At 32.1% G+C, this 23,733-nt stretch overlaps 2 protein-coding genes across 3 annotated transcripts in view; one reads left to right on the forward strand and one right to left on the reverse strand.

The window, feature by feature from the left end:
* The window catches only part of spg (dedicator of cytokinesis spg), a 158,776-nt gene that overhangs the window by 40,433 nt on the left and 94,610 nt on the right, over positions 1–23,733 (forward strand). The window lies entirely within an intron of this gene.
* Inx3 (innexin 3) overlaps positions 1–23,733 on the reverse strand; it is a 52,470-nt gene that overhangs the window by 4,575 nt on the left and 24,162 nt on the right. The window contains exons 2-3 of the mRNA XM_085952439.1: positions 14,475–14,648; positions 586–782 (exon numbers count right to left, since the gene is read on the reverse strand). Of these exons, the coding sequence (XP_085808565.1) occupies positions 586–782; positions 14,475–14,637 (360 nt within the window). The 5' untranslated portion in view covers positions 14,638–14,648. The remainder of the gene's footprint in view (positions 1–585; positions 783–14,474; positions 14,649–23,733) is intronic.

Consider the following 23,733-nt stretch of genomic DNA (forward strand, 5'->3'; position numbering starts at 1 on the left):
AGTAAGTTAAAAATTTCTTGAAAATCGAATAACCAAAAGGCGGCACATAATGACCCAAAAGGTCACAGGTTTTCCAAACCAGAACTGGGTTATCGTTATGACAACATACATGATGCACCAGAAAATACTGAATACCAGGAATTAAATATAGTCAGTCTCTGGTGGAAGACCATTATTAAATGTTCATGCAAAAGATCATTAAAAATTGAGTTGAATTGAATCAAAAGGACTAATTATTTATTTTTGCAATATCTTTTTGAAATTTTAATTTGAAAATGTAAAAAATGTATTAAGAAAATAATATACTTACCTACTTATTTAAAAGTGTTTTTCATTTATAGTCGAAATATTAGAATATGGGTAGTTCTACTTGTGATTCTATATAAATCGATATTTATTTTTGATTTACCACAGACAATTTTGTTTAAAATGATATTTCTAAATTTGATTTGACAAGATCTCGCAAAACACATAAAACAATGGATTATTAATTATATTATTATTTATTTAATAATGAATATACACAGGATTTAAGAATGTTTGTAAATGTATGTAAAATTGGTCGCATAGAAAACACTATCTTACCTGGAAAAATAGCATAAACGGCACCCACTGATAGTAACTGTGTACTTTCTTGTCTCCGAAGTTGTCATTACCCAATCCCGGGTGTCCAGTGTTCTTGGGGTCGTGTCCGGGCATCGTGAAGGTATACGTAATCCAGCAAAATGTATTTATCACGTGGCCAGGTATCGCTCCGTCATTTATACATGATATGGGATCACCTGAAAGTTAACAAACAAAATTTTATAGCACCTCGATTTTGAGCATCGCATAGGTATATAATTAAGCTAGAAAAATTCGAATTTAGGCCTCATTTGTTATGTCAATCAGTGTCGTTAGGAAAACAAATCAGTCAGAATTCTAAATTAAAAAACGTGTCACATTCTACCATACACAGGTCTCCTAGATTTTACATTGTCAAAAATGACGGATTTATTTATCAATGCAGTTTGATATATTTTTGTTATTTTTTAATTGTTTATATACAGGCGTCGCAGTGGCGAGTCTCATATCTGTGATATTTCGCCATTAGAAAAACGCTGAGAACCCTGAACTAGATCATTGGGGTAGCTTTTGTATTAGAAAATATTTAATTGTATCTACTGTAAAAATGCCAATGCACATTACAGACAATATAGTTTTTACTCTTTTGTAAATTCCAACAAGTAAGTAATATAAATACATTAAGAATACTATGCATTACATGTATATACCTACTTCACACCCTCCCCCACACGGTAGCGATACTACAAAACCGATCGACACGCTGCAGGTCGAGAGATTGGACCGATGAAAATGATGCGAACTTGTTTTTGCACTATGCTCCGATGCTGGAGCTTAATAGGGTGAAGTAAGTAGGTAATTGATTATTTCCTACATTACATTTCTGGTGACGACTATAAAATATAGATAACTATATGGGTACACACATGATACATTAATTATATCTGAGGTTAATACGAAAAAAGATAATATACTACTTGCACAGGCTTACAACAAGGACAGATTGTATTAATTATATTAGTGATTGCAAAAAGTGCATCACATTGATACCTGCGATTGAGATTTACCTTATGTGGTAAATAGTATAAATAAATGCAGTTTTATCCGCAAAACTTCCCGGTTTGTTCTATTAAAACTCCTTATTAATTACATTAAATATTTCGTACTAGCCCACGATTTCGTCCGCATGAAATTCGAAAAGTAAAACTAGATATTATATACTTATACACAATGAAGAAATAAACTGATTCGTATTATTAATTGTTCAATATTACTGGCGCGCGCTTCTCAATCCGAGCTTTTCATCTCATATTGTTGCAAATGCGTTATTTTCGTAAAATAAATTTATTTTGACACATTGAGAATTGATAATATGAATGTCTGCTGACATGCTGCTGACCAATATTGGTTCACTAGATATATTTTAGTTATAGCAAGCGGACATACACTCAAATTCCATGATTAGTATAGACGATTTTATTTGTTCAGTTAGTTTAGTACATAATTAATTAATAATTATCAATATTATCATAGTATGACATTTAATGGCTCACTATCAAAAATAGATTAATTAACACACATTGTGTCAATGTTGATAAACTTTTTACGATTACTACACATAGAAAATTTTCGGCCAGATGTTTCTCATTAATAAATGCATAATAATTGTTTAGAATAATCAAATAAATGGTGTCGCCTCTGTAGAATGTTAACAATGTATAATAATTGTAATGACTAATGAGTATCATTGACCTGGAATTTGTTCCAGTTCAAATTGCAATAGGTACCTACTCTGAGTTATCGTAGGCAAGATGTATTGTTCATAATATTATTAAGTACGGAGACCGTGTAATGTTTGATTGTTTATCGCTGAAATGTCAACAAGTGTATCGGAATGAGAAAATAGGTAGTTGTTCGATATTTTATTTAAATCAAAGATGCATTATATATTTACCATATCGATCCTAAGATCATAATAATATGGGCCTCCACAGAGTAGAGGTTGTATTGACAGATTTTTTTTTCACGAGAAATAGATCACACTATGTGATCCAAACACACTGATAAAGTGAACACGTGAATTTGCCAGACCCGAACCCACGAAATTATAAGCATAACGCGTAACCGCTAGGCCATCGTGGGCATCATTCATTATGACTGGTAGGAAAAATATTATTTATAACCCCAGACTAGTGTGGAATAATACACTTTGTCCGGAATTTAAAGGTTTCGAAACGGCAGGCTCTAGAGAGCTGAAAGTTTTTACTGAAGATTACTTGGCTAAAACGCAGATCAACGCAAGAGAATAAAATTAAATCGTGGTTTCTCGAGACTTGTTGCTTTAAATATCCCATATATTATCAAAATTCAATTTATGGACGTAGGTACCTACTTTATTGTATACTTATTCCTTTAATAATCGGTAACAACAAAATAATTGTGTAGACATTATTTTGATATTGTCAAAAATATATCGATTTAAATTGAGAATTCGCCGATATTTTTAATCAAGTAATAGTGGATGACTATATTCTTGAAATTGCAGTAATCTACCTCATTCGAAGAACAAAGGAATTGGAAAAGCTAAGATTTTAAACAAGAAAACTAACAATACATTCATTATTTTGTTTTCGTAACGTAATATGGAACAGTAAAAAATATACAAACACACGAGGAAAACACTCAAGCGAAGCTGGGTACAAACGCTAGTATCATACAGTTAATGTAACATAATTGTCATGCATAAGTAATAACTAATACTTAATCAAGATAATAAATTTATATAATTTAAAATTTTAAGCATTTCATTATGAAGTTACGAAGAGTAACAGTACATATATTTTGTTTTATTTCTAATTAACTACATTGTATAAGCTACAGATTTTACAGCCCGGTTCTATTTTGTGACATTGGTAGGAATTAAAAATCAATAAACATAAAATATTAACCTGATATTGTAGTAGGTAGGATGTACATAACTAATGAGATAGGTACTGAATATAACAGTAAGCCATGCATGAATATAGAACATCTACATAAGTAATTAGTGGTTACCCATGAGTTCAGAATAGGAATCTTCTGACGATTACAAGAATTTACAATGATTTGAATAAATTAAATTAGTTCTCACGACTGCTAATATTAATGAATTATTCAATCAAATGTAGTTAATATTATCAATGACGATAGGTGTAATATGCAAGTAGACATTACATAATTATTGTTTATAGTATCTAAGTACATAAGTAATTGGGCCGAGCATTTATTTTCCCATTCTGAATAGGTATAATGAATGGATCATCATCATTGCCCCTTCGCAGTTTATCTTGTCAGTGGAGCTATTCTATTGCCAGTCAAGGTGAGTTTAGATGTATCCTGTAAATTATTTATTTGCCTGGCACGTGACAATTATCTGAAAGTCACCAGTGGTGTTTTATGTCAGTTTTATTGTGTTTGGCATTTTTGAATTATATCGTTATTTTAACAATCATTCGATCTTGCACTTACGTATAATGAATGATTAAACAAGAAATTTGAATTAAAACAAGCTTATAAGCTAATAAAAAAATCTGAATATACTATATTTCTTAATCAATCTTCTATGTGATCGAAACACACGGCTTTAATCCATGTTTTATTATATTATATTTGATTGGAAATGCCATTGCAATTTAACATGATGAGTTAGCAGCTAATACAGACCGAAATATAAACAATGGAATTGTTTGGGAAAACTTCTGCAGCCACACAAATGCACGTGCATAAACATTTCTTTGAAACTCAACGCGTGTTAAATTAAATATAGTTTGGACAGACCATACTGTAAAAATGTATGCGCTTTATTGATCAAATCAATACTGCACGAGACAACAAAATAATACAAAGAATACAACACTAGTTCTGCTCAAAGAATAAAAATAATCCAGTAGCTGCACATGTTCACACTAATTGCTTGTTTGTAGGTGCATTTACACATTTTCCACCCGTAATAATATTTGTATAAAAAGCATTTCAAGTAATTTATACACCTGTTTGTAAAGATTGCTTATACCTGTTACACTGTTTGTTTGCGAGCAGGTGTATGTATACCTATCTCCATACAGCGACTAAAGTTTTAAAATTACATAAATACATACTTATTACAGTACACTCTAAGTAATCCGCAGCTCGATTATCCGACAACTACTATAATCCGCCGTTTTTTTTTTACTAGTTGAAAGCACAAAATCAAGCTCTATAATTCGCCGGTATTCGATTGTCAAATTCAGTAGTCCGCCACGTACAAGTATACAGCGCAGATGAGACGGGTTTATTTTGGAAACTTCTTCGTAAAACGTACGTTCATCGCGAAGAAAGTAATGTACCTACCAGGGAGGAAAGTGCCCAAGGACCGCATCACAATTATGCTGTGCTCTAATGCAACTTGGACACACAAAATGAAGCTTTTGGTCATAGGGAAAGCCAGGAATCCTAAGCCATTCCAAGAATATCTGCCTCACTGAACAAGTGGTTGTGTCAAGTGATTAACTATATTTAGTTAATAAACTTAGTTTATAAATATATGTATAATTTAGTAAATAGGACTTGATTTTAATTATAAGTAAAACCGTAATTTTCTAGTACAAATTTCTCAAAAAAAAACTATTTTTACGAATTACCTGTTTTAATTATAACCATATTTTTTCTAAGCTTTTACTAATTCGACACTTGTCTGGTTTTTGGGGTGACGGATTACTGAGAGAGTACTGTATATAACTTTTTATTAAAACCATGTTCGATCTGTAGAAGATGATCGTAGACTTCCATAGAGTGGAGGATGTATTAACAGATTTTTTACGAGAACTGGATGTTAGCCACCTGCTCAACCTAAGTATTAGGTCTACACTCTGGGTTCAAACACACGTCGAAAAACAACATGGGAATTTATGACCCGGGATCCACAACATTAGGTATAAGTCGACACGGCAGCCACTCGGCCACCGTGTGCGTTGTGACATGTATAGTACAATATTATTACATATGCACCTACTTGATGATATTCTCCTACATGAGGTGAATTTGTGACCCGGGATCCACAACATTATAAGTCGACACGGCAGCCGCTCGGCCATCGTATGCATTGTGACATATTATTATATAGTACAATATTATTACATATTATGTACTTGATAATTTTCTCCTACGTGAGGGATGATTCCTTCTTTTGATATAATGTAAGTAGGTATACGATTATATTGCTATTTTAAAATAATATAAAAGTACCTAAATCTAAACTAAATATTCGAACATAACCATATTTTAATTAAAATGGTAAACATAATTTTAATATCTACATAGTATTTCATGGAGCTTAATTTAATGTGTGTTAGTTAATTTAATGCATTTATTCTAATTTTCCGCTAAATTGAATATACTGATAATAATCATTATGTTGTAGTGCATTCAAGATGCATACTATAAAATTTGTGTAAGTAGGTTAAAGGCGCTACTAAAATTACGCGCACAATGCTTTGTATACTGCTACAGTTTTATTGCATGTACTAAAATAATATTTATTTAATCTGATCACTAAATGCCGTACAAGTCAATTAATTAACTAAGACGTGTGGGCCGGATGAATCTGAATAAAGTTAAGTCAAAGTAGGTATACATTTTTATAAAAATAAATAAAATAATCTTTCACTTCTACATCATTTAGTAATAGTTATCACGAATGGAATATTAGTGTACCTATATGTATATATTTTAGCAGGATTTTGGTGATGTTTCTTCTTTTTGCTAATGAGTAAAATGATAAAGTGAAATCAGCGGTTCTATTCTATACACAAGGCGACATCGACCGCCAAAGTGATAAAATGATTATTACATATTTGTATTGCGGTATTATAATTGTTACAATAAGTTAGCCATCTAAACAGTCAAAACTGTCTTATCTCGCTCTAAATTTTATCACAGCCGATGGGTCTATTATACTGAGTATTCTATACTATCGACCGCTAAAGTGATAAATATTATCATTTATCAAAGTTAGGGTAGGTTTGTATCAAAGTATTAGCACTTATTGTAACAATTACAACAAGATGGTTGTAATTGTTGCAATAAGTACTATATTTTAACAGCACCTCTCTTGTGCGTCTATTCTATACTTATCGACCGTTAAAGTGATAAATATTATCAAAGTTGTAGCATCTCTCTTGTTGCTGTTAAAATATACCACTTATTGCAACAATTACAACCATCTCGTTGTAATTCTTACAATAAGTGCTAATACTTTGACACAAACCTACCCTAACTTTGATAATATTTATCACTTTATCACCTTAGCGGTCGATAAGTATAGAATAGACCCACAGAAGTGTGTGATATTATAACGTATAGGTAAATAATAATTGAAGAGTGACATTCCAAACCGGCCTAAGTCTAAAAATCTGATTTTGAGATAATCATATTTTTGTGATTTGCAATTTACCTCTTAATTTTTCGGTACTATAATGTTTGGCAATTTTATAGAAAATTCAAAGACTCAAAAACATAGTATATAAATAACATTAAAAAGTATAGTAAAACTTCAAAAAAATTCATTCAAAAACTGACTTTTTTTTCAAAATGGCCCTAAGTCTGTACTAAGTACAGGTTGGGACACAATAAAATAAAATTGAGTGTCTTTTGTGTATACAATTATGATTGTGTAATAGAATGTGGTCATGGACAGTTCTGTTGGGATGATTAATGAATAAAAATAATATAAAATTTCTTTCACTTTGATGCATTTTTTGATAAAAAGGTAAACATTGTAACTTTTACAGCATAATAATATATTATATTATAATACTACAATGTAGGATCAGTTTCAATAAAAAAATAGTTTACTGATGTGCACATGAACTTATAAAACACAAATTCTCTAATATTTACTCTTCATTTCTAATCTGACGTGTTACAATATTATATTATGGCCGCTTGGAGCGTAAATGAAGCAAAAAGAGTTCAACTGCGCATGCGCATATATCTTTAGGCCAGTTTGGAAAGAATCAACCGTTACCTTAGTGCTGTTTTGAGAAAAAAAGGCACATTTCGACATCAAATTTAAGAGACTTAGGATTTTTTGTAAAATATAAGTTTTAGTGAGAATATAGATCTCAGCACACTCTATCGGATTCCATCAAAACATGAAAATTTGTAATTTTGGACTAAGGCCGGTTTGGAATGTCACTCTTCAATTGTACTTGAAATCCCAAAGACTGGCGATCATTTTTGCAAAAGCGCCCCAGTTTCGAATAGCTAGACTGATTTTCAAGAACGACATTTTCTAGAAAATTTGGATTGGATATGACCTGCAGCTGGTTTCCTTCTTTTAATTGGGTACCGTTTCACAAGCAAAAAATTGGTGCGAATTATGAATGGCGTAAAAAGCAATGACAATAATTTTATCTTGGAAAAAATGTGCATGCATAAAAAATGAAAGTAGAACAAATGGTGCAAGGTAATTATTATTTCTAAGCAGTTATTTTTTTATTTATTTTTACACAGAAGGTAATCGTGATTACGCGGTTTTGAAAAGGTCGTAAATAGAGGCGACCGATTGCATTCAATTTGTGTGGCGGTAATGTTCGGTATTGCACTATCTTGCCGTGCATTGGTTTGCTGCACATGGAGTAGCTGCAACAGAGATGCAACCATATTGTCGTCTCTCTCGCGAAAGGTGACCTCGCATCTTGGACTCTAGCTTCTTGGCAGTGGCAACAAATCTTCCATTAATCCCATGTTATCAGATGGAATAAAAATTGTTACACAGCCTTGCATGATCTTTACTGATATTGTGTAAATTGATTTCAATTAGGTTATCTACAATAAATTTAGTATTTTATAAATATAAATATTCGCTGATAACGTAAATTATGTAAATGGGGATGATAACAATACATGAAAAAATGTATAGGTAGTTAGTTATTGAATAAAGTAAATCCTTTAGATCACGATTATCCAGTTCATTGATAATCCGGTTTGAACTATGATCCATCAGTATATTAAAATGTGACGAAAATTGGTTTTTCCGGAAGTACTCAAGTGGGTTTTTTTTTTACTGTCCATTAATTTGGATTTATCATTATCTGGAGTACATTCATCCCTATTATTTCGGTCAGATAATACTGTCATTCTACTCTTATTTATTACTCTGTGGTTAGGCATCTCTTATTTTATTTTTATATGGGTGATATATAATGAGTGTCATGTTGGTTTGGTATCTATTTGGTATTCGTGTATCTAGCCTATATATTGGGCGCTATAATGTGTTGACAATATTTAAAAAAAGGAAAAAAGAAACACTGAATAGTAGTTTGTTGCTATATTTTTGCAGTTAGATTTTCTATTTACTAGGGATGGTTTAACAAACTAATACATCATGAATAATTGAGTCACATTTTCTTGATAAAACTTAAAATCCTGTTGTGTTGAATTGTGCCTTCTTTTCGGTTTGAAGTCACTGTCTAGTATGCGGGCTGTACTAATAACTTTGCTGTCTTATGAAAGGCGATTTCCAGTGACAGGGCACAGTTATGGTGATTCAAGACTTAGCTCCAAATACAGTTAGACGACTTCCACACTCGCAATATGAGAAGTCTGTCTCTAACCACAAATAAGTACAATGCCATATTAATCTATTGAAACAATATCTACAGGTGTACCGAAATTGCTTTTAAAATATTTTTAAAACTCCGGCTGCCATTTGAGATAGTAACAGTAATCAGTAAACATATTTAAACGAAAAACATCATTCCAAATTAAGAACATACTGGAAAATCACAAGACAGTTGTAATCTTGAAAAAATGTACCTAGGTATGTGATTTTTAATGTGCACTCATAACTCATGAATGGTTCAATTTGAAGAGTGAATCAGAATTGAAAGGGATTCATTATATCTATACATACTAAGAATGGTACCGTCATCACATCTCTATTATACGTCTAATAAGTAATAGACTTTGATTTGATGAACATAAAAAGCGAAGTAGAAAATTAGATTTATTTTACCCAAATAAGTTTTTTCTTAACCCTATACCACGCTATATATTTAGTGTAAATGGCGTATGGACTATTGGTAAAATGTCAGATTCTAGGACCGTCGGTCGCAGTTCGAATACCGCGGCAGACAAATTCACATGTTTTTTTAATGTATGTTTATATCTAACTAATGTAAGCACAAAATAGGTTGAACTTACGACTCATAAAAATCTGTTAATCAAAACTCAGGAGGCGGTCATGATCAACACCAGACTACAGCCAATGATGATAATAACTATGTATTCGAATTAGAATATCATATAATGTATGTATAGTTTCAGAAGTATTTTTTATGAATATGAGATACAAATTGAAGACTCCATACTACTCACTGTGCGTGATTTTTATTAATAGTCATTTTTTTAATAATTTGATTCCACTCGATATTGTTTTATGGAGCCGACACACTCGCGATGTGTAGCTGCAACCACGCAATGTCCATAATAATTGACTACAAGCTCATACATAAAGCCGAGATGGAATAGAAAAGATCAATGAACGTGGTCGCTTGGCATTGTGGTGGGAGATCTGATGATTCTGTTTTGTAAGACGACTATTGATTGTTTAAATTTTAAATTAATCACATGACGTTGGCCTACTTTGTTCTTATAGGTACAAAATATGATTCAAACATGCCATGCTAGGAGTTATGACATTACGAATGATGAATGGTTTTGTAGGAATGTAGGTACTTATAAAATGCAGCTAATTCAAAGGTGAATTATTATGAATAGTATGGAATTATTTGTTTATTGTCTGGAAGACATTGTTTTTACCAATGTCAATCATATCTTTGGTTACTTACACAGTTTCATATTGGTATTGTGATAAAAAAACGACAATGTGTTTTATTTATTATTTATGTAATTTAAAAATGATAAGCCTGCTTTAACCTAGCCACCAACAAACTTGTACCTACAGGTATTAGAAGTCATTCGTTACATTGAGGAAAAAATATTGTTTGGTATAAAGATAAAATACCTAAAAATAGGTAGATACTTACTTGAATAGTAATCAAAGTATCTGTAAAACATATTACTCGATTATTTATTGACAAACTTGTGCTACATTCAAGTATTATTTATTGCATAAGTTTTGCAATATATTGCATGGATTAATATCTGTGTTAGGTATATACGTGTGTAATAACATATTTGATACTGTATTATTGTTAATTGATTATATCAGCTCTAATAAAATGAAAAAAAAAACGAAATATGTCAACTACAGCATAAAATATTTATATTTTATAAATATCGTTTGAAATTACCTCAAACGTATTTTAAATAAATAATAAAATACTGCTAAATGTATTTAAGTATATCAATATGTAGACGAAAAACATACATACCCACTAGGATAGGCTTTTAGCTAAATTCATGTTAGAGATGATACATCCTTACACAATCATTCGCTCATTGGTCGTCGTATTGGTATTAAACAGTATGCAGCATATGAGATGTATATTGATTAGTATGGAGCGGTTTTTAGCCAATGATATTTTTACATCGTTGTGATGCAGGTGAACGTGAACCCAAACCGAAGATGGGCAATGTACGATTTTCGTTTGTAAGGGCGTCTCCGTGAATGTAGTTAAAAAATCAAACACCACTGTGGTGGAATAATAATTATTGAGGCTAGTGAAAAATATAAATATGTACCAGTTAAGAATAGTGTATAATATGATTTCATAAATATCGGAATAATAGCTATAACCTTGCACGAAATATTATGAAATTTGTATTTAATTCTTATAGTCTGTCAAGTGCGACGAGTATGGAGACCGGAATTAATTATACTTACTAATTAGTTCATTAGGCTGTTCGGTAGGTGGTGATACAGCTTATACCTGGTGAATTCTAGTGATTCATTATTTAAACAGGTAGAATCAAAATAAGGCGATTGATCATAATTTAGTTTTCAAAACAAAATTCAAGTTAGAATACTGAGTATTATTTATGATGAAACATATTTGCATTTCAGAATTATAATACCTACTTCTTCACCACTGATAATAGGTATCAAGGTTTTAACTAAATATTTTAACTGAGATTTATAAAAATATAATTAAGAAGCGAGAAATATTTTGATCACATGCATTTTATGTATCCAATGTTTTAGGACTTTTAGGTAATGACTAAAAAACACAATATGTGAGTCCATAATTTCTAATTTATTATAACTGCTGTAAACTGACCATCACGGGATAAATGTTGATTAAATTATGCGTAATATTTTCACGAATTCAGCAAGTACGTACCATTTTTATCATTTCTAACAGCGAATTTATTTGCTATTGCCGACCACTTCCGTTGTTCCGGATGTATTATCTAAAACACGAATTAGCTGATGTGGCTGCCAGGCGACAATGAATGAAGTACGTCATAATAACATCCAAATATTGTATGAGAAAATTATATTCCTTTTGAAATAATATTATCGACATTGTTTCGAGTAATTCGAAATTTTAACACGATTCTCAGTAAATGCAAACTGAGTCTGGCAAAACATCAAAAGTTACACTAATTCATTGATTAGTAGGTATATTAATATGAAATTATTTTACAGTTTTATTATTAGAAATAAGAATGGTCGTGCAATATAAAAACTCAAAACTTAAATTAAGACATAAATCCGTTGTATTCTGATTAATTATAGTGGCATCACACAATATTATAATGTGATGCATACACAGAACATTTATTTCTGAGTTCCCTGGATGCATAATATGAATTTATTAATCATGTACTTGTTACACAGACAATTATTTAGGTACATGATGGAACAAAATATTATATTGTGATGCATTTTAAACATTAACACTTGGTTAGGCGAGGGGTTCAATTGAATAGCCTACGCCCTACAATAACAGAGTTCCAAGAAATGCGAGTTAAATATTTTTACCTGTAACGTATTACCAGCCCATTGCTAACTTACGAATAGTTTAGTTTGGAGAAATCATTAAGAATTTATAGTAGGTACTTGGTAGTTTTATGAAATACTTTTAGACGAAACTTAGTAAATTAAGTTTTGTTAATTTAAACTGTAAATAATTAGTTGAATCCATTTGTAAGTAGTATTAAGACATAATATTATAAAAAATATACATAATTCAAATGCAAATCTTATGTTGACACACATTTGGAAGATTCGTCCGCTCGAATAGAATAGATTTAATGCAGATTGGTAAAGTTTTAACTTTTCAGCATCTTCTGCGAATCACTTCTCGACTTACGACTATTTGCTCAGTTCTATGGCGATTTTTTGTTCTCATGAAACATAATTGTTTGAGAATCAAAATACACATTATTCGCTATCACGTGGTCCATCGGCGGAGGGAACCGGTTATATTAGCGACTACAGACTTATACAACAACGGTATTTAAACGAACGCTCATAGATTAAATATAATTTAGATTAATGGCTGGCTCACCGTTGTTTTGACACCTTAATTTTGGTAGTCCTCAGAGTTATTGCAATGCGTTTGCGGCTTGAAATGTTGAATTTGGTTTACCGCTTATTCGACTGATAACGCATAACCAGTATGGAAATTTGATAATTCTATTTGGAAAACGTGTTCAAAAGCAGTATCTTTACACTATATATAGTTTTATTTGAAATGCATATGGTACTGTAAAGTGTAAAGCGTCGTTCAGTCGATAAGGTCATAGATATTTAGCTGATAGTTCATAGGCTATACAAATATTTACAAAAACGGTGGGTCTGGGTAGGTAGAGCATGCGCCAAAAAATGACTAAATACATACCAAATCAATTTCAAGAAACAAGACCACCGAAAGAAATTAACTTCAGAGTATAGATGGCCATGCACTGTTCTCAATGTCTTGGGGTAGTAAGAAGACGTCGATGGCACCCAATTTTAATAATTTGAATCAAGCCACAAATAATTTTTACGAAGTTTAATAAAATTACCATGAACGTGGGTTATTAATCTGAGCTTTTGAAGTACTAAAACTAAAGTAAGATTGTAAGAGAACCTACATACAAGAACATTCGTATAGGTAGGTACCTATATATTGTATTAAATTTAGACACAATATTTTATAATTTGGTACGTGGTTTAATTACAATTTGGTTGTTATTATGTAAGTATTAAAATTAAAGTATACAGTGTTTGAATGCTTATTTATAAAATTTAATACTTCATTCATAAACGTTCAATACGGGTACCGAGGACATTTAAAAAAATGATCTTGTATTCTATTTACAACTATCACAAGATAAATTGAGGTTATTTTAAATCAAGTATGTGAGATAATAAAACAAAATAATTATGACGAGGTAAATTAAATTCACTCTCTTTATAAAAGATACTGATGAAAAAATATATGAACTAATATTATAATGCGATCGTGTCGAGACAATCAGAGCGTAACGCTACAGGGGTACAAGTTCTATTGAAAATCTTAAAATTTATTATGGTGTATGAATGCCGAGTATAATAATATCCTACTCACTACTGCTTCGACGTAATAGTGGTTGTCGACAATTACAGAATATACATTTATTCTATATATTATATTATAAGAATAATTCAACATCGTTTATATTACTTTTATTATTATATTTAATTCTCGATTCAATCTTACTGATTAAATTCATCGAATAAATCCTTTATCGGAGTTTGTATTAAAATTGTAAACAAGTATCAGAGAGAGCATGAGAGCCTTCAAACGACTATAAAGAAGATATGATTATTTTATCCCTAAAATCAAATTCTGTGAAAAAATGCAGTATTTCTCAGCAGAAACAATTTTTATCGAAAAATTTTGCCTACGGCGCTGTTTCCTTATATAGTATGTTATATGAAAAATTATATAAATTACCTATGAGGTTGTTCGCCGTGACGAGGATACAGCATAAGAAGAGGATGGCGGAGGTGATGCGGTAGTGCATCCGGAAGACCATGTTGTCGATGAGCGCCTTGTCGATCAGGTAGCGGACTTTGACGAAACCCGCCACCGCGGAGACCATGCCAAACACCGCCATATTTTATTGAGCTGTAAGGACAAAAACAACAGATTAGTCTCATACACAGTAGGTTATTAACACTTCATTATATTTTACTTACAGAGTAAATCTTTAATCAATGTAATAACACTAATAAACAAAAATTGTTTAAGTTAGCATTCTACGTAGAGACATAATACGAGTATATAATATGCACTTGTTTGAAAATGAATTAAATTCTCATAGATATGGATAGATATATCCTAAGATCTTTCGTACTAAGATCTCAGCAAGACAAGTAAGACAGACTTATATGGTTATTGTTCTACCAACTAAATACATTAGTATGAATGTTTACAAGACAACGTTTGCAAACTGCAGGCATGTCAACGCGTCGATCGCGAGATGGATTTTGGTCGATCGTATCTAGGAATTGAATTGATTGTAAATATTATAAAAAGCGTGTACCTACATTTAATTGTAATATAATAAATTATGATTTCAGTGCAATTTCAAAGAGGAAGCATTAATAATTACTAATACTATTTCCTTAACCAGCTTACGAAAAATTAGTTTTCAAAATAAGCCCTCACGCTTGATTCATATTACACTACTTACTCACTACTTGCCACGAGAGTGCGAGAAAATGGAGATTTAAATCCAAGCGCTTGAAACAGGGGCGTATTTCTCGTTACCGTCAAACATAATACGCTCTATACACAGTAGGAGAATAGTTTGATAATGAGTATACATAATGAATTCCCAAAAGAAGACCAAAAATATCATTTTCACGATGAATGGGATGTTGAGCGTTTCTTTATGATTGTGAAAGACAAGTTTAATTGTCTTAAGTCAAATATAATAAATTCGTTTGTTTAAATTGCAAAGTGACAATGGATCATGTGGTAAATTTTAGTACGTACACACTTTCAGCTGCGATACTGAATTGAAAGGATCACAGCCTATTTGGAGTTGGACATGCCTGCGCTAGTGAAATTCATTCGTTATACGGAGAATCGGGAAATATAATATCATATTGAAATTCAGTGAAAAATTATTCAATAACATTGTTAGCAAAATTGCAATTGGCATCATACGAGTTTGCCAACATTGATAACAATGATAACACACGCTGCAACCAAAGCTCGCTGGCTTTGAGTATTAATTTATCCTCTTGTGGGTATAGACAATGGAACAGGATGTTAAACAATGGAAACGGGAAATTTTCTTGAATAACATAAAATACAATTGAATAAGTTTATCATACTCGTGTTTCAAGGTGATGCAATGAACATCATATTTTCGGTTGAATTCACATTGTTGAATGGCAACTTCTATGCATAAAAAAGTGGTTTAATGTGTTTAATATTCGACTCATTTTTCTCACACTTTTTGTAATATTTAGTGTATTTTTTGTGTTGCTGACGTACATAGCTAAATAATACAATAATTCTCAGTAAACGTACTTAGCTCAAATCACATTCAAGAGATAACTGAGTGTTCGGTATGTATCCAACTTGACAGCAACATCTCTATTAAGTATTTCGTATGGCGTACACTCGTACAATGTTCTGTCTATTATAGATTATGTCAAATTCCTTCATCAAAATTACAATTTTCGACGCTAGGTATCCGGTTATAAATGATACAATAGTCTCTCCAATGAGTCCAAAGTCTCTGGATGAATAAAATATGGTGGACATACTTACCTAAATTATTTATACTGATTTTGACTGGTTTTTTCAATTGAGTGAATGGATAACAAACATTTTCTTATCTTAAACTCTGTTAAATGCAGAACTTTACTATTCTAACGCACATTTGGAATATGTTACAGAGGTGTTCTTTGAATCATCATATTTAAGTGATTTAATATTTATATAACATGTATATCTATCAATTATAGTCCTAATAAAATAATATGTTGTATGCATATATCATCATCAGCCGGGGTCAATCCACTGCTGGATGAAGGCCTCCTCAAGCTTTCTCCAACTCTCTCGGTCCTGTGTCGTTCGCTGCCACGTATTTCCGCCGAACTTTACCAGTTCGTCAATCCAGCGGCTTTTAGGGCGACCCTGTGGCCGTTTCGTACCCCTTGGGTACCACTGGATGACGGCATTTGTCCAGCGGCCGTCCTTTCGGCGAGCAATGTGTCCCGCCCATCTCCATTTCAGCTGTTTGGCAACGTCTATTACATCGCGTACTCTTGTCTGCTTCCTAACCCATTCGTTCCTCTTACGGTCCTTTCGCGTGATGCCCAACATGCACCTCTCCATGCCTCGCTGTGTGACTCTTAGCCTTTGGACATCTCTCGTGTTGAGGGTCCACGTCTCGCAGCCATACGTGAGCACGGGTAGCACACATTGGTTGAACACCTTACGCTTAAGACATAATAGTAGGTCACTCTTGAAGATAATATTCAGACGTCCAAAAGCACTCCATCCGAGCTTTGTTCTTCGAGCAATTTCATCGTGCATGCTTCCGTCTATGGACACCTGCTGTCCGAGATAGACGTAGCTGCTGACTTGCTCGAGTTGGGTGCCAGGGAGGTATGCATATATATACTTATTCAAATAATAAATAATTATTGAAGTAGGATGTTTCAAAGAACTCCCTTCTGCAATATTTCAAAATGTGAGTTAGAATAGTAAGATCTGCATTCAGCTGACGAGAAAGAACAAATAATAATTATTTACTCTTATACTTAATCGTTTCGTTATCGCAATAATTTGTGGGCGTTTCCAAAGTTAATAATATTATATATGTTCGAAAGAAGTGCTCTTTTGTAAAATGAAAAAAAAAACAATCATATTATTGAACTGTACTAATATAAAATAAAATATTTTTATACTATTTTATTCACAAAAACAATGGATCTGAGTCGGTATTGTCTTCTTTTTTCCAAAAATAAACAAATTTTCCTCAATTTTTCTAGACGTACCAACCTCGTGTAGCTTTATTATGGTAGTATTTTAATCTGGTATCATTGTGTCAAGTTGGACGTAGACTAATATGTCCATCGGTTGTCCGTCCTTCTGTCCACTGTATCGAAAGAATGCGGATCGTTGCCTAATAGAACGAAATGATTGATCTAATTAATTAAACTGCCAGAGACTAGTGGATGCGACTTCTTTAGGCATACGAGGCCCTGCAACTACGGATGCTGTAAAGCTCGCAGCTTTCAGGACTCTAGTAAACAGTGGCGAAGGGTGGAGGTAGGCTGTTAAGATGCGCCATAAATAGTGCACATTAAACTTTATTAGTCATACGTATTTGTTTTTATTAAACTAAGACTACAATTTACAGATGTTGTAGATTAGTTTTTAAAAATCAATTAAACCCTGTCTAAACCAAATCACAATAGATTTGGTATAAATTTTAGCGATCTGACAAAATTGTGCACACTTTTTCATTCACACTTATTTGTTTTCGTTGAATTAGAAATACATAATATTACAGTTGTTGGTTATTTTTTTTTAAATTCATTAAGCCCTGCCTAACCAAACTATAATATAAAAAATATTATTCTATCTATAAAATATCTACAATTATATATGATTTATTGACATAATTTTAGATATTTAGAGTATTTTTTGACTATTATCTATTATGGTTTGGTTTTCGCATGCTTTAATTGAATTTTAAAAACTAGCCAATGCCATCCGTAAATTGTAGTCTTAGTTCAATGAAAACAAATACGTGTGACTGACAAAGTTTAGTGTGCACTATTTATGGCGGATCTTAACAGCCTACCTCCACCCTTCGCCACTGATAGTAAATGTCCAGAACGTTAGGAAAGCTGATAGATGACAAACATCTAAGAATATACATACATTCAACGTATATAAGGAAATTCTGTGAATTAAAATTGTATTGACTTTAATCGTACGTTTCCTGCTTTTGTATAAATGATATGCGTGCTTTCTTCATTGTGAACTTTAGGAGTTACATTTATTTCTATAATGTTTGGACTTATCTATATAATAGTCGATTGCAGTTTGGTCAGTGGGAATTTAAGGAATTTGGATCACGTATACTTAATTATAAATGTGTATGTCATTATTATTACGGTCTGTTACCCATAATATTATAATTTAATTAATTCCCTATAAGGTAGCGGTATTTTTTCTAATGTGAAACAGGTACCTATCTGTCAAACGTGTTTTTAACGTATCGAATCTTCTTTTTGTTGAGAAATATGCAAATTTTTGTGAGTCGCATATACTTCGACTCGGTTTGCGGATGCCCTCTATCAAGATCTAACTATTCACTTAATACAGTCAACAGTTTTCATGTCACGTATATTTTATCTGATGATTGACGATCCAAAAACTTAATCTAATCGTACTGGTTTGTGGGAGAAATATTCATACAGGTGAATAGTTTATTAACATTCGTAACACATAATGAAATTTAATAATAACGTAATTTTGTTAGACTTAAAAGTTGTTTTTTGCGACTTTATACTTTTAAATTGATACGACTTAACCTACGTTAAAATATGTATGAGTCTCTACTTAGATTTAACATGTTTTTCCTATTACATAACATAACACATAAGTATTATTATATTACTAATTGCCGATCAATCGCGACGTTTAAATTCTAAATAATCAATTTAATTTATATTACAGTTAGCACTAATGTTTTCATTTTCTTCACTTTGACATTTTTATTCCACCATAGTGAGCATCTCTTATTCATTGTAATGAGTATGTACACACTATACGTAATATGCAAAGGCAGTTAATAAATAACTATGCATTTAATTAAATTTTAATAAATAGTATTGTATGCAGAGTTGATTTATGTCGTAGTACCTATATAATATTTTTTCTCTTATATAACTCACGTTATGAAATTTGTCTGAAACATGTGGAGTTATTATGTCATCGTGGTGAAACAAAACCAACATCTGTTCAAGATTCAAATTTAATGAAATCAACACTTTTTTTGGTCTGATTTAGTTGGATAATTTAATCTCGTCGGATGCAATAAGCCCATACGAAACAAATCGTTCGGACATATTGTTCGCCGCGTTTTTATTCACGACTGCTGAACTTTGAACTATAGTCGTGCGTAAGTGTACCAACTGGTCTTGGATCTTCTGTAATTTGGGCTTCGTGAGTGCCAGCATTCCAGCGTGTGGGACGATCTCCGAGCGTTGTTTCCAATATTTGATATAACCCGAGAGATGAGCCTGCAGAGTGCATTGTCCGTCAACATTATTAACAACAAAATTAAATCAGTCAGAACTAAAACATACTTTCAATAGAGACGTACATATTGATTTCTGATACAAAACTTGCTCTACAAATTTTGTATTGCTGTATTCAAATAAAATTGGTTTCAATCAAGTCTATAATGATGAACTACATTCAACCGGTTTGGTTAATTTACAATTTTAGGCTTGTCAGTTTAATTAAAAGTGTTAAACAACTATAATAAAAATAGCTTTCGATGTTTGATTGAATGGAAATATTCTCGATTTCGAATATGATTAACATTCTTTTTTTTTTAGGTAAACATTGCTATTTTCAATAAAAATAAACATGTTTAGACTGTTTAAAATTCTGTCTCCTGAATAAGTATTACTTATAATCGGAATAGAATGAGATAATATTCCTAAACATCCTTTCTAAAACTACTTACATTTTCGATATACCTATTATCCGTTTTACGTGTATTTTTACCTCAGTAGATTGTTAAGAATGTCGCTATCGATTCTGTGTATTTGTCCCATGTCTGAGATTGGGGACATAAATTGTGGAGGAATAGTTATCCGTTTTTGTCACCCGTAACAAAATAAATGTCTCGGGCCCAAGATTTGACTAACGAGACAGGAAAACCGGTTCTCCGTAGTCGACTTGCGAGGGCTTATACGAGAAGAATGGCCGGCATTCGGTAGGAATCCGCCAATTGGAGACATTCCGCACAATGGACATCTTAATTAACTGCCGGTATCAGGTGTCGGGATCTTAATTATTTCAGTCGCACGCCCCATTTGATTCTCCTATCATAAATTTTAAGCTTGTCAACTGACCTTCTGGCCAGCTTCTTGGTTGACCAGCTCTATTGCAACACTTTGCTCGCGGCTATTTTGAAACGGGTCAAGCAATTTTGTAAATGATTGCAATTTGTGTAGCGACGAGTATTCATTTCAATAAAATTCTTAGGCAGCGGAATGCATAATTTGATAAACACAATCAAATTGTCTACATCACTGTATAAAATAAATCATGTGTTGATTGGATGGAAACAAAGAAATCTTCCCAGCTTACCTACGTAATACTCGAATATATTGCGTTAAAACAAATCTTACGAGACGTTTTTATTCGTGTTGCACATTATTTTGTGTTGCTAATGTCAAAGACTCTTTTTCAACGTGGTCTCTAACGAAACGAACGTCAATTATTGGCATGGCCACTAAATAAATTATGTAATAAAATTACTGACGTAGGTATACGTATTGGATGCAGACGAGTTTTTTGTCTCTTTAGAAATCCGTTTTCGCTAAACTTTCATAAAGATATTTTTGACTCTGTTGAGACAGACAACTCGAGATTTAGACAGTCAGTTTATTATTATTAATCCATAAATTTGTTGTAACGCCACATACCATAGTCTGGTTGGTTTTTGGTGCTATATAATATATTATATATTTTATTTTGAAGAAGTGTTATTACTTCGAAAAGATATGCAAAACATTATATGTAGGTAATGCACATTATGCTAAACAAAATATTATTATCTACTATTTTGTTTATTTATTATCCTACGCATTGATGCAATGACAATAGGCAAACGAACTGCTAAAGCATTTTGTTCTGTTCAATTCGTAACGCAAATTTATAATTATTTTGCCGTGTAATTCGAGATGTTTTTTTTTTTTTTTTAATACCGATTTGGCAAACATAATTGCTGTCTTCTGTCCGCCATGATTGTGGATGACTGGAGATTTAAAAAAATATATGCCAGTTATGCTAGTCACACGTTTACCACTGGAATTTCCGGCGAAATTTACTGACATACTTGTGAGGGACATTGTAACAATCCAACCGGATCAGAGACGCCAGGAACATTACGTATTGGCCTCATAGACATTGTTGGCTTCAAGGTTATTTTCGGTGGTATTTTTTTACAGCCATATCCATGAATCACATTTTTTTTCGAGTTGGATAGAATGCGGGTTTCTACTATAAATAGTTACAAGACCTCATGGTTTTTTATTACCCCGAATTGGTGGCTGTATGGAAAAGGTAGATACCAACATATTGACCACAGTATTTATGTTTTTATTCATAATCATTTTAACTCGGAAATCTGTAGAAGTACATTTATAATCAGAAGATTTTCTCCATATCATGATTGTAATATACCTACACAAGTTTCTTAGATAGAATGTGAAACAATTTTATTGAAAAACGTTGAGAAACTTCAGAAATACACAGGTAAAAAAAACTATGGGATCAACCACACATCTTCCGCTTGCCTGGCGATTGCTCTAACAGTCTAACCCTAACCAGTAAAGTATCGCTCCAAATCTGGCTTGCACGTATTTCCTAATACAGGTACCTACCTATACGACAAATTAAGATGTTTTCAAATTCCGTCGACAAAATATAATGACTACCACCTGTACCTACATGTTTTTGAATAAATGCAGGTAGGCAGGTTATTTGTACAGCCTACAAATATTTGAGTTATCCAGAACCCATCTATGAATTATATTAAACCATAGTAATGATTATTGGGTACCTAACCTAGTTTAAACACAGTAACCATTCTTTGTTAATAGATTTGAAAACATCCACAGTTATCGTTCATATTAGGAAATATCTGCATAGTAGTCAATACTTGGGTCAATAACATAGTTTTCACACAGTTGTTGCCTACTGTGCTCACGTTTATAATGCTGAAATAATCGAATAGGATATCTACCTACCTAGTTAGGTGCTTAAAAATTTGCGTACCTACATAATTATACCTGTAATAACGTATGTAGTATTGTATGTAATATATATAATATAGTAGTGATATAATGATGAATCTTTACTGAAGTTGAGACCACCCACAGGAAACATCTTGATAATAATTTTCTTTAAATATTGTGTCGTGACAACAGAGTGCCCGCTCTAGCATGACCGATAGCATCAGATGTACAATATTTTAATAAGATGAAGCACTACATCTTGTCGTATATATAACCCATGCATTTAGAGTTAAGTTTAGACAAACAAAACCACTATCATTAACCAACCACTCAGAATCCTACAGCTTGTCCTGTCTTGCAGGTGGGATTGTGTGAATCATAATGCTACCTGATGGATGTTTATTTAGAAAACGTATGAGTCACTTTTTTTAGTGTGGTGAAATATTATATTCCAAGAAATACCCGGCAGATTTATGAGAAATATATTTCAGACAGGAAAACAACGAATCGTAGATAGGAGGTCATTTCACGTCATTTATGAAATTATTAACTAACACGTTGAAATAGTTTTATTTTATCGGCGGAAGATGATAATGTATGAATTGTGGAAAAATAATGAAATATTTGATTGACAATTGATTCACACCTATTATTTTATAGTATTTACTTAGAGTATAGATACATCAATATTTGTTATTAATGTGTATTTTAAAGGCAAATCATACGGTTTCACAATGAATTTGAGTTTCTATTATCAATTTTCCTCATTTTTTGACGATGATTTTTTTCCAGCGAAAAATGTCTTAAATCTAAAGCATTTGCGGTTGTGGTTTGAATATTTTGATTTTCCAAGGTTTATTAATAATTTTGTGTTTGAGTATACAATAATGTACAGTAGTATCTAGTGGGTATTATTTATGGATTTATATTCAACACTACTCCGGTATCAGTAAAAATACTACACATTATACAATATCCATTCATTCATATTAAAATTTGCTAGGATATTGTTTATGTTTATACCGAAGACACAGAAGAAAAGCTTCCTATATAGACGGGAGCCTAAATATATGAAAATGACAAGTACTCGTGCTCTACTGATTAAGCTACAAGTCAATCTCGCAATTTATTGATTCACCAACTATTAATATACATTATTATCTACTAATAAATCTGTAAAAAAATAATTTTACGTATGA

This window comes from Rhyacophila brunnea, unplaced genomic scaffold (genome assembly GCF_057557595.1).
Source record: "Rhyacophila brunnea isolate RB1 unplaced genomic scaffold, BYU_Rbru_1.0 scaffold_3, whole genome shotgun sequence".
In the NCBI taxonomy this organism is placed as follows: domain Eukaryota; kingdom Metazoa; phylum Arthropoda; class Insecta; order Trichoptera; family Rhyacophilidae; genus Rhyacophila; species Rhyacophila brunnea.